Source organism: Lycium ferocissimum, chromosome 10 (assembly GCF_029784015.1).
Source record: "Lycium ferocissimum isolate CSIRO_LF1 chromosome 10, AGI_CSIRO_Lferr_CH_V1, whole genome shotgun sequence".
NCBI lineage: Eukaryota > Viridiplantae > Streptophyta > Magnoliopsida > Solanales > Solanaceae > Lycium > Lycium ferocissimum.
Window position 1 is genome coordinate 35,967,520 of NC_081351.1, and position 19,866 is coordinate 35,987,385.

Sequence of the window (19,866 nt, forward strand, 5' to 3'; positions counted from 1 at the left end):
AAATTAAAATCAAAATCAAACAAACGGATATCACGAAACATGTAAAATCATTATCATAATATAGGATTGCTAGGTGTCATATACATACAGTAAGAATAATTAAGAAAACACATAAAGGACATACATTAATTTTAAAGATACATTCTAATCACCTTTCTTTGTTAATGATATTTGATTTTCTCAACTGAAGTGGAAAATTAGGGATACAAAAGCAAAAGAGAGCTTATTACAATTGGGTTTTTTTTTAAACTTAATGCAGGATATATTTTAATTTTTTTGGGTAATGTATAAATTTCGGTTCTTCGGTTCGATTATTTCGGTTTCGGTTTTTTGAAGGTGAACACTAAACACCGAACCAAACTAGTTCGGTTCGTTTCTTTCGATTTCGGTTTCTTGAAGTTCGGTTCGGTTCGGTCCGATTTTTCGGTTTTCGGTATTTATGCCCAGCCCTAGTTTGAACTGTTTCCCATTCCTTGCCTGCCAATTTTGATAGATCAATACTCCCCAAATTGCTGTGGTTATCTCCTTTTTGAATTGTTTCCACTGTCTTGCTTTGTACCATTTCAGAGTTTGCTGGATAGTTTGATTCAAGAGTGGTAACCCACCTTAGCAAAGCCTGTCTCACTTCCTTGTTCCATTCACAATCCACAAATAGGAATATTCAATCTCTGCAGCCTTGCTTTAGTCAGAAGCCTATTCTGATTTGCTAACCAAACTATGAGCCTATGTTTAGGTACCATAGTAGAGTTCCAAATCAAACTGCAACCTGCAATCTCTGTTGTCTCCTCAGCATGGTGTTAATAACTTTTGGACACTGAATACTCTTCATTAAAAGTCAATATATAGTCATCATTCCTGTACCAGTGCACTTAACTTATGGAGTCACCAGGCACGAACAGACGTTCGGTTATTTCTGTTAAAGTGGTTTCTCTAACAAAAATAGTTTTCGCTGAACGGAGAGGACTCATGAGTGAGTTGTTTCCTTTAAGATAAAAAGGAATATTGCTGCATAATTTTTGCCTGATAAAATTTATCCACACCCGGTGTTTACAATCAAATCAATGGCATGAAACGTGTTTGTATAAATTTTTCTAACTAAGTCATGATTTTAGATAAGTTCTTATATGCCCCTTTAATATTTCGAACAAATTTAAAGAGGGTTCCATCATGTTTAAAGGTAGGGAGAGAATTTTTGAAGCTCAGAAACTAAAATGGTGAACCAACTCTTTCGTACATGGAGACTTTAGCTTGTACAATTTTTCCGTGTTTGCAGTTGAACTTATTACTTCAGCTCCCAGGCCAATGTGCCTCTGTGTGATGATATGGGAACTTCTAAATGGGGAAGAACTCATCGACTAATTTAATATAAAAGGTGATGGGGAAAAAAAAGCACTTAAACCAAAGGTCAAGGGGGAAACTTAATTTCCTGTAAAGAATAAAGACTAGAATATCCGCAAGAATTTAAATGTTGTGGATAATCTTGTGAGCTGGACATCCAATTAAAGATTATTTTTTTAAAAAGGACAAAAAAGAAACTTAATGAGAAGAAAAAAAAAAGTAAGAAATTACTAAGGCTTGATGGTTTTGATTATTTAGGGAAATGATTGTTAAATTGTCAAATTATATGGTATTGATGAACAAATGATGTTCAAACGTGATAGTGACCACACCGAGTAATTAGCGAGACATATTTGATTTAAATAAAATCACATAAGGTGCCGAAAAAAAAAAGGTCCAAGAGTAATAACCTTGAACTTACGTTGGGAGAAAATCTCACCTTTAGAGCAACATTTTCGTAAATCAAATTTGATAAATTAGTCTAAATTTGGCATAAGAAAACTGGAATTTTGCTGTTCTAAAATAGAAGCCGCGTCTAAAGAGCGTATGTTAAGTGTTTTGGAATTACGTTGTCGTTTTCTCTTTGTTTTCTACGTGTGGAACACTTATTGTCTTGCTAATTGCTTTGTCACTAAGGAATCCTTCTTCCTCAGCGAATGAAACATTGTTTAATAAACTCAATTAGCCTGCATTTACGGATATATATATAATTGTGTAGAAGATATATACAATGTTAAAACTAATAAGTTTAGAACTCATAATTTTATAAGTTTAACAGGTGATATTATATGAAGGTAGAACTAATCAAATTTAAATAACGAAATCATCTCTGGCACCCAATAGGCCATAACCTTTTTCCTATTTTGTTGGATTTAGTTTAAAAGGAAAGAAAGAAACGAAACTTGTTGAATAAAAAACACGTCTTTAATAAAAACATCAAATGTGGTACTCATATCATTTACAAGTATAGCATTTCGTACAACTCCACGATCAGCTGACTCAAAATATCAGAGATCTTTTGGAAAGTTTATCAGCAATAGTAATTCTAAGAAAATATTTTGTGGTATTTTACCATGTGAGCAGTCGCATGGAATTTTATCAATAGTAATCTATATATGAAAACTTACTCTTTGGAGGAGAAAATAAATACTATTCATAGTTAAAAACTATAAGTGGATTAAGAACATTATGAATCGATTTTTAAAATAAAATGAACTCTTTTTCTCCACCAGTTAAGGCCTAAACGATGGAGAAACAAAGGAAACAACAACTTCCTTTTCCTCAAATTGCTAATCTATGCATCAATTGTGTCCGGCAAACCAAAATAATACTACACAATTTGCATAAATTGATCTTGGTTATCAAATTTAATATTTTTAAATAATATCCTATTGTATGTGTCAAATCAACTTTATTTATCTAGGATTTCTATACTTCTCTCTTTATTTCTTAGTCAAGTCGTCTTAATAAAAAATTAAAACGAGTAAACGATGAAAGAATGTCCACTCAGAAAAAAACTTTAAATTCTAAACAAATAAATAAAAAATGTAGCAATGTGCCCCACGACTCCTTTTCAGCAACTAATTGGCAAATTACAATAAATTACGTACTTGTCACTCACGGGACCCTTGAAAATGATATGATGATTCATTTCAACGTACACCCGCAATTCTAAGAAAGAAATTAGAAATAATATCTCTTTTGGTCCCCTAGATATTGATAGATTCTTATATTGATGCTTGTGAAATTTGACTTGAATATATTTAACTTTCAGTTCATTAGAACGTGCGCTTTTAGTCCATTTGTATAGAAAATATTGTATATTTAGACTTTAAGAGTCCTTAAATATGAAGTAATTGTACACCTTACCGTTACACTACATGTGTAATTAAAATGTTGAACAGTTAATAGTTCTAGTAAATTTGTGAATGTTTGCAAGCAAAGGGATCAAAACTGCATATTAAATTAATTAAAGGTTTAATATGTTTAATACGATATTCCAAGAACTATAATAATAATTTATCAATAACTAAGGGACCAATTATACTAATATTAAAAAGGTGGGTGAAAAAAGATAAACTTTCCCCCTCTATCATGGTACCATCTTTTTCTTTTCTTGTGTGGAAGACAATCCCCTTCAAGACCCCATCCCACCCCCCACTCCTCCAAACACCCCAACACACGCATACATACACATCTATATATATACGTATATACAATATTTGTGCATATAAAACCCTTTAGGGAACCCAAAAAAAGGGGAAGTTATAGTCCTTCATTAGAGAAATGATACAAAAAGATGACAAGCATCAGAGGAGCCACTGAATGCTGCATGTGTGGAGACTATGGTTTATCTTCTGAGCTTTTCAAATGCAAAATTTGCCAATTTAGATCTCAACACAGGTACTACTTGAATCCTTTTCCCCCCAAAAAAAAGGATCTTTCTTAAATTAAGCTATTTTATTTATTTTTCCTAGGAACTGGAGATTTCGTGACATTTCTGATTGACTATTTTGTATTTCTAATAAGTTGGCATACTGTATCGTATACATAATATGATGGGGTGGTTTAAGTTGATCTTATCATATTTTGGTTTTGCCACTTAATGTATTTTCTTGAAAATATCATGTTTAAAAGGCGTCCTGTTTAATTTCTTTTGCAGATATTGTAGCAACTTGTATCCAAAAGCTGAGTCATATCGTATATGCAATTGGTGCTTGACTCCAAAGGAGGTTTCTGGAGAAAAAACACAGAACTCTTCAAATTCTTCATCATCATGTAGAAATACTACAAGTGACAATATTCAAGATGGTCCAAAGTTGAAGAAGAAGTTGATCATTAGAAATGAAAATAATATAATTGGAAGCACAAGTCCAAAGGGGAAATTAAAAGGTTCTTCTAATTTGAAGCTTGAACTTATCAAGAAAAACCCCATCAAATTACAAAAGTCTCCTTCATTGGCTGCTAGAAAAAGGGTTACAGTTGATGGTGTGAATATGGAAGAAAAAATAAGGAGGACTAAATCAGAGGAGATTTCAAATAGAGGGATCACAAGAAAGGTACTTAAAAGTAGGGTAAGAAGATATAAGCTCTTGGATGAAGTCTCAAGCCAATGAAATTTTTGAGAGTTTGTAGATTTTTATGATTTTCTTTTTCTTTTTTGGTGTGATAATTTTGGTGGTTCTGAAATTTCACACATACAATTTTATGTAGAGAAAAAATTGGGGTTGCTTTAGAACCCTTTGATTATGATTGAGAAATTTACAATGCCGAAATAGGGTTCGTGGAGTACCCTATTTAACTTTGCCTCTATTGTTCTTCTTGTTCCTAATTTGCCTAAGTAATATAAATCATTAGTGTAAATAATTTTTATATTATCGGGTCATTTTTATCTATTGTAACATGTAATATATTTTATTTTCAAATTTACAAATCTCACGTTTTAAGAATATTTACGTATATATATAATTTAGGTGATATGTCCTAGTGATGTAAAAAACTATTTATACAGACGATATAAAACTAAAACTCAACAAGAAGTGATAACACCATGATGTTTCCTTGATTCAGAATATTACTCATTATTAACTACTATTAATACAGTGCTCTCTCGTTAGTACTCGTTAGTGGTTATAGTCCACAAGAACAATCTAACATGAGGTAGGTTCTTAAATTTCCGCTCTGAGATTAGAGATGGAGTTAGGATTTAAAGTTTATGAGTTTTGAATTTGTCATCAACTCATAGCTCGTTTTAATTAATGAATTTGCAGATAACTATATACATATATATTTAATGGTTTTTTTAATACAAATATATAATCGAAGTAAAAGTTATTGTATTTTTGTGAATCCATACCTAATAGTACAGCTCCGATCCACTATATTATCTCAACTGTCAAAAGTGTCAACAAGGTATATATAGTAGTCTCGACCTTTTAAGTGAATACACATGTTTTTGTGTGTGTGTGTGTAAAAGTAAAATTCAAGGGGTAACACCAATAATGGAGATGACAACCAGTGACCCAACATCATGGGTAGGAAATTCTGTTGAGTGTCTCATCACAATAAGCAATTGACAACACACTACATGGAAGTAATGATTTGCCAATTCTTTCTTGTTTTTCTTTCTTTTACGCTAATAATTTTTCCAGGTAAAATGTGTAATTATTGAGTAGACAAATAACTGCAAATTAAATAACTATGACTACTCAAATAGTTATGGGAAAATGGAGTAGCGAAATAATCAGATGACCTTCTTTTTCTCTTGTTTGGTTCAGGGCCTAGTCTTTGATAAAGAAATAAGAGATACTCTGCAAGTGATAAAAGTTTGCTCGAATATTTATCTTAGTAAATTACTTATCACTTAAGCATGACAAAAAATTGATATAATTAGTTGTAATATTAGCTGCGACTAAATTTTTACCTTCTGCAAATAGTATGCTTATGTATTTCCTTGTTGTCCATGGATATCTCTCTTCTAAAATTCTCTCGGCTAAAACGACTCTGTTAAAAAGCTCGAGTTAAAAAAAAAAATTGGCTTTCACTTCCTGTCGGTAAAAAAATTTATCTGCATTATGTTTACATCATATCTAGTTTATTATATATGATTAAGTGATTTTAAAAAGTACGAATATATATTAATTAATCATAATTAAATGAGAAGTGTTATGTGCAAACACATATTATGTATATATTGGTTTGATGTAAACACAAATTAGTATTTTAATAAAAATAACGGTGAATTTTACTCGAGTGTAAATTATTTACATATATATCCTCCCTTTAATTTTTCTCTTCCCTATTTCGTAGGAAGAAGGTAAAATTCGTAGGAGAATTCTAGCTAGTGCTAGCTAGCATACAGATCATCTTACTTCACCAACTTCAATTAACATTTTTTATTAATCACTTCCATTAATTGATCAGTTTTGTGATCAGTGAGTTAGTTGAGGATTAGCTCGCCAGCTCAATTTGCTGCTTGATGGATGTGTGCAGTACTCTAGTTATTATTAATATAAAATATAAGGTAAAAAGCATTAACTAAACAAGTAAACATTGAAAGAGTCAATAAATAATCATTAGTAAACCCAATTATATTGTTAGGAAATTACTCCCTCCGTTTACTTTTACATGTCCACTATGGACTTTACATACCCCTTAAGAAATAATAAATGAAGTGTTTAATTTATCATGATATCCATATTAATTGATGTATATTTCTAACGAATTTGAAACATGATTTGAAATGAGTAATTAATGATATGGTAAAACAGAAAAGGTTTGTCTTATCTTTTAATACGCTAAAAGTTTACAAGAAAAAGTTGAAAATTTATTTTTAAAATAACGAACAAGTAAAATGAATTAGATTTATAAGAAAGACAATATATTCAAAGAATTACGTACGAAAAAGGTATATAAAATAAAAATCGAAGGCCTAAAATTAAAACTAAAAATAAAACTATACTCTTATATTCCTTCGCATTAATTAAGTTCTCACTAATCAAGAAAGATAAAAATTTTCAAAATTTTTAATTTCTCAAAAATTTTTTACTCATTTTCATTTTTTTTTTTTTTTCAAAGAAAAATAAAATAGATAATTTTTCCAAAAAAAATATAAAAAATAATTATTTTTATTTAAAAAAAATCAATATTTTATTCAAAAGAAAAAATTATTTGGAGCAGAAAATAATTTTGAAGCAGACGACGCCACGCGCAATGGGTATTACAGAAAGAAACAAAAGATAACCGTAAGGGTATAATCGGCCTGAAAGATAACGTATTATGATTGACGAACTATTTTTCAAAGAGAAAATATAAAGGGCATTGAGACTGAAAGAGAAGGAATATAAGATTACGTGCTTTAATCCTATATACCAAAAATAAAATTAAAAAAATAGATCATTTGATTCATATCGACGAAATATTATGCTGTCTGATCAATTATAGCATGAATACTGCTAGACTTTCCAAAATTTGATGCGACATTTGAACCAATTCTCATATGGTGGACAACATTTTCATTATCATGATTCTTGAGAATTAGATTCTATCTAGAAACTTCCTTGACTTTTTTTTTTTCCTCTATTTTGGCATGTTATTAGGGAAGATTAATTTAGTGGAAATATATACTCCCTAAAGGACTTGATTAACGTATTTCGAATATAAATTTATATTCCTTGTTCATCGGATGTGAAAATTGTGAATGAGTAAACTGAATTCCTTTTCCCGAAAATAAAATTATTTACATGGCACGTGTCTAGTGGTGGTCTCTAGTTTAGACCAAATGAATAATCAACCAAGATATATAGAAATGAAGGATAAATACAAATGTACAGTATTTATTATGGTGGTTAGAAGCAGACTTCTTTCTCCAATGTTTTAAAGGTAGACTTTTTGTTTTCATTTTAAATTTTCAAGGGAGACTTGACTGAGTAAATTCATGTCCATGAAAAGAAATACGGAGTAAAATAAAGGACTAGCTTGATGTGACATAACACAATTCTTTACATTGGACCAAAATAAATTTATATCCGGAGTTTATTGTTGGCACGTCCAGACAAAAGATACAGTATGGAAATACTTTGACAAAGTCTCAATTTCATCTCAAAGTTGTTGACAGAATGGCAGATAGGTACGTAAATGCTTACCCGCAGCATTTTCATATACATCAGCTAAGCATGATTAAGGATCCGTTTGGCCACGAGAATTATTCACTTTTTTTTTTAAATCAAGTTTACCATTTAAAATTTAATACAACTCAAGCTTATATTTGAAATTTGAAAAATACCAAAAAACTTATTTTCACTTTTAATACATTCAAACAACCAAATATATTTTGTAAAAACTATAACTAAACACAACTCCATCTTCAACTTCAACTCCAAAATATCAAATAAAGTGAAAAATATTTGGTTTTCATGGCCAAACGCCTACTATATAAGAGAAAAAATTATATGCAGAATATATATCGTATATTTATAATTTCTTTTATCATGAAAATATGTGTTATCATGGCTACAGATTTTCATTGACTCCTATTTGAGTTATTATTTTTTTTTATGGTTTTCAAAAATAAAAGTTGCTATTCATCACTTTTTTTTTAATGCTGAGAAACGAGGTTTTGTTGTACAGGAAAAGCCTTTAGGTCATTAGTTCCCTAAGATAGCTGCAATAGAGTTCCCTACATATATGTGATGATGTCTAAAGACATTAACCTCTTTCCCTACACTAGATGTATTGAATTGGAAACTAAAAATCATGTGACGCCTATAACGGAGGGCAGCTGATGAAGGCTCGTCAAGGAGAAAGATTGTCGGACTTCTAGGTTGGCATTACAAGCATTTAAAAAAGGGATGCACCTTATATCAGATCACATATTGAAAATGGAGAGAAAACAAAATGAAACGCTATATAAGATAACGCACAAGTGCACATGATACATGTATTCTTGAGCTCGATGATGGCGTAGCGCAAAGGGTTAATCCGTAAAGTTTATTGGGTCAAAACAAACATGAGCTTGGACTGTGACACGACTAGTCAAAGTTGACCTTAAGATGTACTAACAACTACAAATGGGATGGTACTGCAACTCCTTTCTATGTTTCAAATAAAAGAAGATGAGTACATAAAAAGCATGCGAGATTATTGTCTCGTACTAGCTACTACCCAGCCATTACAAAAATTAATTTAAAGTTACTAACTACTGCCAAATAATGAATAATGAATAGACTAATTGAGAAGAATTTAATAGTAGCAACAGTTTAATTTCCTTACATATATTGACGATCACTATATCCAAAAACCTCATCACCGTTCTTGGTTCATGCAAAAAGAATATCACTTACGAAGTCAATCCCTTGTTTTCAAATTGGATTTTGAAGATCACTTGCAAAGTTATTCCCTTCTATTCAAATCGGATGTCGACTTTTTATTTTTAGTCCCTCAATGATGCATGTACAATCCAGTCCATTCAAGAAAATTTATCCATTGGGCTAGTTGGACCTGTGAAAATCTTGGCTCATATGGCATTGGGCTAAGAAAATTAATTTCTCCTTTGAAGATTAAAAGCTAGGCCAGATGATGTGTGCATAGATGATAGAACTATGAGAAAATGGGTTTCTTCGCATTGACAATAAATGTAGTGCCTTCTCTTTCGAACTTGTTTTCTCCTTCTTCCTTTTTGGGGTGAGGGGATGCACAAACACTAACAAGTCATAAGAAATAACATTCACTGACCACTGTTCGGCTCTTGTTTTGAAAAATAGTCACTCTCATGAAGTTTCAAATTTCATGGTTAAAAAAGACAATGTACTGAAGTTTCTCTTTTGGAATTTGAAACTTTTTTGATAATGGTCATTTTTTAATTACAGAAGCTGAATAGCGGCTATTTGTTTAATTATCCAAACACTCAATAACTGGCCCATATTTATTATCTGAATCTCTTGTTGGGCTGTCTAGTTATCGACCTCTTCGTGGTTTAGGCCCTAGCCCTACAGCTTGACCAGCCCCTTTCCCATTTTGTGTGCGGATTGCCTTCAAAGGCACTGGTCTTTAATTTTTGTTCCTCAAATTTGAAATCTTTAATTTTTTTCCTAAACGTTAACATCTAAGAGTTTCGGATTTGAACTCCCGCTGAGGCAAATATTAAAAAAAAAATCATAAGGCTGAAGTTTGTAGTAAAGTTAGGCCTATTTAAAGGCAAACTTCTGCCTGAATAGGCCTAATTTTGCTACAAACATGTGCCTTGCGATTTTTTTTCCTCAGCTTAGATTCGAACCCAGAACCTCGGGGTATTAGGCGAAGAACAAAAATTAAAGACCAACAATTTGAGGGACCAAAATTAAAACCATTGCCTTTGAAGGACAATCGTGCAAATGACCCCCTCTTTCCAAATAAGTGGCCCATAAACATGGATAATAAGTGGCCCATAAACATTATCCATGTTCACAACATTCACTTCTTTTTCTGAAAATACGTAGGGCAATTCTACGAATTGCCCATGCTGGGGTGGTTTAAATTTTGCGCCTCATATTTAAAAATTTAAATTTTCACCAAAATTCATATTCTGAGTTCGAATCGCACGCGAATGTAAATTTTAAAAAAAAATTAGCAAGGCGAGAGTTTAAATTTCGCTATGCCCCCACGACAGACACTTATGGAAAATTCACCAAATTTATCTTACGACCGGCGTCTTATGCCTTGTGGGTAACTTGGCGTAAGTATCTTTCGGTCCGCATAACTTGATAATTCTTCATGTTTTATGTCGGTCCGCATTAAAAGTTTGCCCATTGGTATGCCCTCACCGTAAATTTGAGAAGGAATTATCAAATGTCGGACCGCCTTGATAAGGCGGACTCGCGCTATATGCGGTCTAGCATAACTTTGATAATTCCTTCTGAAGTTTATCGGTCCCAGATAAAAGTTTGCCCTTTAAAAGTATGCCCGCGCATAAACTTGTGAAGAATTATCAAAATTATGCGGACCGCATACTTATGCCAAGTCCGCCCATAAGGATGAGTATGCTTGGTCCGCATAAATTTTGTAATTCCTTAACAAAGTATGCGGGTCCCGCATACACGCGACCCAAACTCTTGCCTTGTTTTTTTTTTTTAATTTATGCTTCGAGCGGGGGTTCGAACTCGAACCCATGATTTACGCGTGAAAGCTCAAAGTTGTAATCGCGAAGGGCAAAAATTAAAGGCCACTAAAGAGAGGTAAGATAATTTAAAGGCTACAAATATGAGGGAAATTTAAAATACCCCAAGAAGAAGGGCAATCCGCGCAAAAAAATGAAATACGTACAAACTATTTAGTGCTGTTGGAATTCGTACAATGAGAAAAGGAACATATGAAATAACAATTAGAAAGCACAAAGTACCACTCTTTCAGAAACATTATGAATATATGAATATATGACAATATGAGGTAACTTTTGTTGAAAGTCAGTTGAATCTAAGTAGGCATTTGGCCATGCCATGGTTTCAAACCAGCGTTTGGACATGCGTTTAAAACCATGATTGCAAACCCCAAATCATTCAAAAAGGCATGATTTGGGGTTTATTTCAACTTTTTTAAATATAAAATTTAACCCATAAGTTTATATTTTGTAAAAAAAGACCATAAGTTGGTAGATATTTTTAACAATTACCCTCATCAATCATTTATCAATCTCATTAACTTCCACCAAATTTTATTTATGTCTTCCAACCTTTTAATTTTGTAAAAAAAGACCCATAGTTTAATTTTATTTATTAAACTAAAATTTGATCAATTGATGTTGTATTTTTAGAAAGGTCTTCTAGTATTAATTTTGAGTTGGTTGTTATGAATTAGCGTATTGATTTTGTTATCAACTATGACTTGCTCATTTGGTAAGATTATATAAGAATTGAGAATGTTTTGATAGTTTTCACAACTTGTGGGATTTTTATGTATAAGAAAAATCTCCTTAAAATATCCAATTAAGTATCTAAACATAGTTTCAAACCATGTCCAAACGGGGCCTAAGCCTTTCAAATTTCTTAGGGCATCAGTACTATCACTTGTCAAGGCATGACTTTTTGCATACAATTGTAAAAATTCCCCAGTGTTTCTCATATTAAATTATTGTTAACTTATTTGATCTCTTGTTTTCAAATGTTTAAGGAAATATCATAATTCCCAAATAAATATAACAAGAGTCCTAGTAAACATTAGGTTGATCCATTTCTCGATTCACTCAGAGAGGTGAATAGAGTCCCCATAGATATATGCTAAAATCAAGTCCGATTGCGCGTATCCCAGACCTCAGCATTGAGACCAATATCTTAGCACTCATAAACAAGAAGTCGATCAAAACCCAAAATAGAATATTAGTATTTAATAAACCTAATGTCAATGTAATTAATTCTTGAATTAATTTTATTTGTACTTTCTGTATTTAAATATAAATTAAGATTTCTAGAAGTTATACCCAAAAATAGTACAACTTGTAATCGCGACTTTCAATATAATGAAAAACATAAGTAATAATTTTAGTTGACGTCTTTGACTCTCTGCAATTATGGGTTTGTGACTCTTAAAAGAAAACTTGGACAACTATTTGCACGTAACAAGTCGTCACTTGTTCGGCATTGACATTTGGAATGCATACAATGAAGTACGTTTATTTTTTTCTAACTTAAACTTTTTTAAATTTCTTAAAACGCCTGCTGTAGGACAGGTGGATATAAGCTTTTCATCTTACATACTTATAATACTACTATGTAAGTCACAAAAGTCCATGAGCTATATGTATATATCACTATACCTTCAATCGGGGTTTGTTAAACAAATTAGAGACTTCTAAGTTATTTCCATGGACGTTGCCAATGAGAAACTTTGCGTGATTTTAAGTTATTTCCATGGACAAACGCCAACCACATAATTAAAATTAATTAGAGGCGAAAAATATTGATGCTAAGCTGTTCCACTTACGTAGTTTATAACATACTCTTCCTTACGCGAATTATTCTTAAAATTTTAATTTATAAGAATATTTGGAAGAAAATAAAAAAAATGACTCCTTAGAACAACTCCAAAATCAAACATCCTATATTGAAAATAAGATGTTATTTGCGCAAATTTTAGGATGTCGCACGCCACTATTTATTTTATATTTGAATGTTTTGTATTTAAACTCACTGACTCGATAAATTTGGATTCGTGCAGGCCCAGTGGGGGTGAATCCCGCTCTACCCAGAAATTTTCTATTCCCAAAGTCTAAACTTCACACCTATGATTACGGGTGAAAAATTAGTGATGGAGCTACATGCAAGAAATTATATTCTTTTCGTCGAAAAGTTATATATATGAAATTTTGAACTCGAAATAGCAGATATATACGTTCCAATCCTAAATGCAATAATTTTAACTCAATTAAAAATTTCATCATTAAGATTTCAAACAAGGTTCCACCCATCCTACCAGGTATTACACCCAGCTATTTATGGTAGAACGGCATGGAGATGGCATGGAGATTGAAGTAGTATGCACCATAAGTCAAAATTATAAAGAAGAGGACACACACCGACTGTTCAGAGATGCCTCCTAGACAAAACCTATGAAAAAGGCAGACTTGGGAGGCTATTCAGATTGATTATAATAAAATAAATTCGTTTGTAATATACAACTACCCATACTATTGGAGTTATGAAGAATTTAAGCACGAATTTTTTTTCCAAAAATCCTGTCGGTTTGGACTATTCAAACTCAATTACAAATTCTTGTTTAACTAACTTCTAGATCTTTAGGGAAAAAATTCTTTCATTTTTGTTTCTAAGGGAAAAGAAAAACTAGAGAGGAAAGTTAATTTTGTACACATAACACATATGGGAATGAGTCGAGAAATTAGTAGTATTATTAACTTTACTATTGTGGCGGCTGATATTTTAAGATCACTTCAACTTTAATAAAAAAAATAAGAAAAGTTATAAATGTAACAGCGCGCTCACTTGTACTTTGATAACCAAATTTAACGTTATTCAATGACTTTTATATTCTGTAATACTAGTACAGTTGAGTTATATTTTCCTTAAACAAAATGAGTTTCATGACTTTAATTCTAGTACACGTTCGTAACAGAGTTTGTTTAGATTCTTAAGATATATAATAAACAAATTACTTATGTTTGAATGAGCTTGTGCTACACTAATATGGCATTTAACAACGTCCAATTGAATAACCTCATCTCTGATGTCCAAACTTATGAATAAGCTTATTTATTCATAAGTTTGTTTAATGAATAAATATCCTCTTTACCAAAAAAATGTGTTTCCAATAATCTTCTAAACAAGTCTTGCACGTCTAAATATCTAGATCAATATATAGCAGTTCTCTATTTGCTTAATTTTCTTCTGTAATTAACTTGAATTTTTATTAGTGAAAATACATGCAATTTAACATGTTACAATATTTTCTTTATAGTACCATTTTGTTTTAGGTTATCAATTAATGCTTGTTAAATAAATATACTTACAATTACTTTATCAATAACGTGATCTTATAAATATTTCTTACATCATCAGTACATGTACCTTAAACTCAATACAGATAGAATATAGAATAGAAGAATCGAATGTAACTACATAAACGACAAGTAAACATATGCATGTGGACATTAATTCTGATTTGGTTTCGAAGATAGTCTTCCGTCCTTTTTCTCTCTCTGAGGAGACATGAAGGGCCATCTATAGTTAGAAATTAGTTGGGTATATAGCTTTGTAAATATAAATCTTCACATTTTCTACAGATTTTTTTTTTAGAAAAATACTTCATGGAATGTCTCACTATATTTAAATTCATAAATGCTGTAATTAAAACGTCCTTTTCTTAGCTTGCCATCTTCCCACATTTCTTAACCTTTTTTAGTTGCAGAAGATAGATAGTCTTTCTTTCACTTCATGCCTAGCTATGAACATGACTGAAGAATTAAATGATGGCTATATCAAGGGGAATTAATTAATTAATTAAGGCATTGTGATACCAGTTTAACTAGTCCCTTTGGTCTATGGAACCTACTTAATATAATTGCTAGACTCCAAGCTGATAAAACTAACTAGTCAGTCTTTTAAATAGAACATTTCAAAAGATAATGGTAATTCATCCGTTTCAAATTATTTGTCGTGATTTTTAAGAATAGTTATCTCAAATTATTTATCATTTTAGAAGTTCAAGAAAATTTGATTTTTTTTTTCATTTTATCCTTAGTAGAAATTGTTCTTGAATACTACAAATACCTGAAGATGACACATAAATAAAGTAAATATTTAATGAAGAGAGATTATATCTTACATAAATAACAGTAAAATAGTCAAAAAAATCCTCCTAATAAATACTCCCTCCGTTCACTTTTACTTAGCCAATATTCCAAAAATAGATTTTCACTTTTACTTGTCAGTTTTAGCATATCAAGATAAGACAATTTATTTTTTTCTGTTTTACCCATAGTATTAATGACTCACTTCAAATCATTTTTCAAATCTAATAAAAATATACACTAATTAATATGAGTATATTAGTAAATTATGCACTTCATTTATTATTTCTTAAACAGCGTGAAAAGTTCAAAGTGGACAAGTAAAGTGAATGGAAAATATTTTAAAATGAAAAAGTTCATAAATGATTTGAGCCAAAGGTAGTAATAGTAGAATGGAAAGAGTATTTTTGACTCATTTATGCTTAAAATGCGTGTAAAAGAGAAACACCATAAATGATTGGAGACAAAGGGAGTAGTAATAGTAGTTACTTTGAAGCTGAAGCAGTTCCAAATGCTAGACTAATTTGTGGCAAAATCCTCTATCTGTCAACTTATAGATGCATAAGTTATCATTGATATTGCTTGAAATTTATCTTTTTTTCCTTTTATTTTTTTTTATTTTTATTTTGTGGCAAATCTACGGAGATGCTCAAGGATGCACTCGTTTTAAATTATCAAGTAGAGAAATGAATTTGAACGATAATTAAGTTGTAGAGCTTTGTAACTAATTTAGCTAATAAAACAAGAAGAAAATCAAGCGCAAAAATCTCATTGAAGACCATTGTGTTACGTTCGTTCCTCAATTCTTGTTCGTTGAAGAACACAAGAACAAATTATTATTGACGGTTTTTCATGAGTTTGCTTTATCATTTTGTCCAGACAGTCATCGATCAACATGATGAAAACAAATGCCACTAATCTCGACCATTACTCGGAGTTATATGGCTCTTTATTTTTCCTAACGTTAAGAGGCGTTTCTGATCTTCTCTTTTACTATCCAAAAGTGGTCATCTACCTATATATTCCAACAGAGATTTCTCTTGTAAAATAATCCAAAAATCCTCTCATTCTCTATTCTTCGCCGAATAAGTTTATGGGCAATTCTTTGTATAATTTATTCTAATTTATTTTTTTGTTGTACTTGTTCGAGCACTAGCTTAACTGGCACATGGCTAAGTCGGTGTACAAATTATACCAAATTACTGTACATTTATGATTTTGAAGGGCCATACTTAAATTAGGTAGAAAATGAAAAGCTACCTATCTATCCACAACAAATTGGATTTGACAAATTGTAAATTTATAATCTAGTTAGATGTCCTTTTATCTTTGTTGTTTGAAACAAACGCAATTGGGATAGACAGATGGACATAAAAAAAGAAAAAGACGAAATGTGTAACTATTATTGTGAACAAACTCACCTATATTGGAATTGATAGTGAATTGACCTATATCTATAGTCTAAAATCATCAATTCAGCCTATTTTTGTCGTTTTCTTTCTTCCAAGATTCATAGCATTTTGCATAAGGAATTAAGAGATTGTTACGCATTAATTTTTTTTACGATGGTATTCGATATTCACTAACTTTACTAATTCAAATTTACACCGCTTAAAGTTCCCTGCCCAAAATAATACTCTCTTCAAACTTTTGAATAGTACTGCATTTCCGAGTTGTACAAAGCTATATGTGTACATGGTTAAAATATATGGAACTTTAATAATTCAAAAGAAACACCACTAATTAAAGCAGCTGTATATTATGGGAAGGAGGGGACTAAAAAGCAGAGAAGCACCGAATAATTAAAGTGGATTAATAGAGTAAGGTAATGGGAACATTTTGACCCTACTGTATTTAGATGCATGTCCCCGAGATATTCCCACTCTTCTCTCCTTTTCCTAAGCCATTTGCACGCCACTGCTACGCATCTCTAAGTCTAAACTAACTTTTGACTATTACTACTATTGTATACTACTATCTGATTTTGATTTGAATAAAGTTACTATTGTGGTAATTTCTTTTACTTTACAGATAAACTTACAAGCAGATGTAGAACTTTAGTCACGCATTCATTCTAGTCTAATTCAACAGATGAAGTTCATGATATGCATCATTCATTTTGATCGAACAAATATTATGAATTTGCCTCTCTTTTTTTCTCTTATTCGTCCTCCGTCATGAACATTACACTCGTAATATTTGCTTAAATTATGTATATGTATTAAAATTGTCAAAGTATACACAATAAATTTTGAATTCAAATAAACTGTACAATAGAACCAATAATGTTTGAATCTCGAATTTTTTGCCATATCCATCTCATAATCGACATGAGAGACAAGCTTTACTTTATAATAACGTCAACATTACTAAAAGGAAAAGTAACATATGCATCGGTGCAAATGGATCCTTTCACTGTTTCTAATTAATTAAGAAGAATTATTAATCGTCTTTTTCATATTTAAACTTTAGCCCAGTTCGTTATTTTTTGCAATTACATATTGTTCCATCTCATAATCGACGTGGTGACATTTATAAAAATAATTCCTTCCAGCGAGATAACTTTGAGATCTTAACTTATCGCTTGAAATGCTGAATTTCAAAGGACAAAGTAAAAAGTTATAGCACGTTGTTTACTTTATAATAACGTCAACATTACTAAAAGGAAAAGTAACATATGCATCGGTGCAAATTTCAAGAGATACTCTTTCACTTCGTTTCATAATCACACCATATCGCTTGAAGAATGTAAGCTTTCCAATCGACTAAACTCATGAAACGACCCAAGAGTAATAACGTCAACATTACGGATCACAAATTATCCAACGCAATCTAAAAATCGGAACAAAATGAACATATCATGTTAATATAAGTCGTTATTTTGTTAACCCAAATAATAGATGATTTTTCATATTTAAACTTTAGCGCTCAAGATTTGAAAATTTTCAAATAAATCGACCTTACTTTTTGTAGGGTATTTCTCCATTCTTTTCAAAAATAATTTGTTAGGATCTCCCTTACTTTTTGTAATTAGACATATACACACAAGCAAGAAAGTTTTCAAACCCTTTAAAAATGATTTCTGGAAGCAATACTGCCACTTTGAAAGTAGCAGGCACAATTTTCTTTTAAATCAGAATATTATCTGTAATCTTTATGCACGTGGTGATATTTATAAAAATAATTCCTTCCAGCGAGATAAGAAAAATATAAAAATTCAACCAAATAGTTGAGATCAAGATGTAACTTGTAAGTATGAAATGCTGAGTATTTCAAAGGACGGAAAGTAAAAAAGTTATAGGCACGTTGTCAAAAGAAATTTTGACATTAACATAGTGAAAAGATAGGTGACTGAAATTTGCTGGCGAATGTTGACAAATTGTCAAAAAGAAAATACTTGAAGTATTCACCAATTTATCTTCTCTATCTTTCAATTTTCATTCTTAATTTTTAATTTTCAACTTTTTGGAAGAAAATGACAAAAATGATTCTTTATGATGAAGGGTAGATTCAAAATAGACCTTAACAAACAGAATTCAGCGTGGCGTTTGGCCAAAGAAATGACATCAATCAAAATTCAAATTCACCGAATTTTTACTTGGACTTTTTGATATTCACTATTTTCGTGCATGGAAATATAGAGTTGTGTTTGGTTATAATTTATTTAAATAATATTTGATTGTTTAAATTAGTAAAATCATCCAACTTGATTAATTTGTTCGAATTTGTCATTCGTATTATTTTCTTCCTCTATTCAAACCACAGTTGTTAACTTTAATCCTTATTATTTTATGCAATATATAAAACTCACATCCGTTAACTCTAATGTTTATTATTTGTTTCAAGTTGATCAACTCCCAAAGAGAGAACAAGTTTTTTTTTTTTTTTTTTTAATGAAGTTTGAAGGAATATAAGTGTTATTTTTGTTAACCAAGTGTACAAATAATAGAGACAAGTGTATAGGAACAATTTATTTTTTGATACATGTATATATACAAGTGTTTCGAGGGTGAAAATAAATGAGGTCATTTTTATCAAAAAAATTTATGGTATATATATTTTAAAAAAAATATAAAATATGATTTATATTTTCCAATAAACTAGGAAAATCATTCAACTTGACTAATTTGTTCAAATTTGTCATTCTTATTAAATTTAACTCTAATCCTTATTATTTTACGCAATATATAAAACCCATATCTGTTAACTCTAATGCTTATTATTTGTTTCAAGTTGGAGCCTGTTTGGACTTTGGATGAGCTTGAAATTTCAGATAAGTTAAGCCAAGAAGGGGAACAATTTTTTTGATTTTCAAACGTTTTAGTGGAAAAAAAAAAATCTAAAGATGTGCTTTAAAAGTAAACGGGCTCTTGATCAACTCCCAAAGAGTGTCAAGTTTTTATTTTTTTCATGAAGTTTAGAATGTAACGTAGTGATGATTTGATATAAATGAGGCTTTTTAAAAAAATTTATGGTATTTTGATTTTAAAGTGTTTTTCCCAATTTTAAGTTGTATTTAAAATTTTTAAGGCCAAAGCTGATTTTCAAATAAAGTGGGAAAAAAATCTTAAAAAATGAAGAATTGTTATGACAAACGGTAATATTTGATGGACGCTAAAAATATTACCTTTAAGTTTGACAAAAACTGTTTAGTGTGTACTTAAAAGACAATTCTTAAACCTACCTTCAAACACAAGGGACCATTTTTCTCACATTCTCCAACTTTTTGGGTTACACATTTCACAAGTTTCCATTCA

General features: G+C 30.8%; 1 protein-coding gene across 1 annotated transcript; it reads left to right on the forward strand.

The window, feature by feature from the left end:
* The first annotated feature begins 3,553 nt into the window (after window positions 1-3,553).
* On the forward strand, window positions 3,554-4,650 carry LOC132033652 (uncharacterized). The gene is made up of 2 exons (XM_059423683.1): window positions 3,554-3,741; window positions 4,001-4,650. The coding sequence occupies exons 1-2, from the start codon at window positions 3,638-3,640 to the stop codon at window positions 4,452-4,454; spliced, it is 558 nt and encodes a 185-aa protein (XP_059279666.1). The 5' UTR covers window positions 3,554-3,637; the 3' UTR covers window positions 4,455-4,650.
* The last annotated feature ends 15,216 nt before the right edge of the window (window positions 4,651-19,866 follow it).

Coding starts and splice junctions, on each gene's coding strand:
- LOC132033652 (XM_059423683.1), top strand. CDS start 3,638: ATGACAAGCATCAGAGGAGCCACTGAATGCTGCATGTGTGGAGACTAT. Junction 3,742..4,000: donor CAATTTAGATCTCAACACAG/GTACTACTTGAA, acceptor TTTCTTTTGCAG/ATATTGTAGCAACTTGTATC.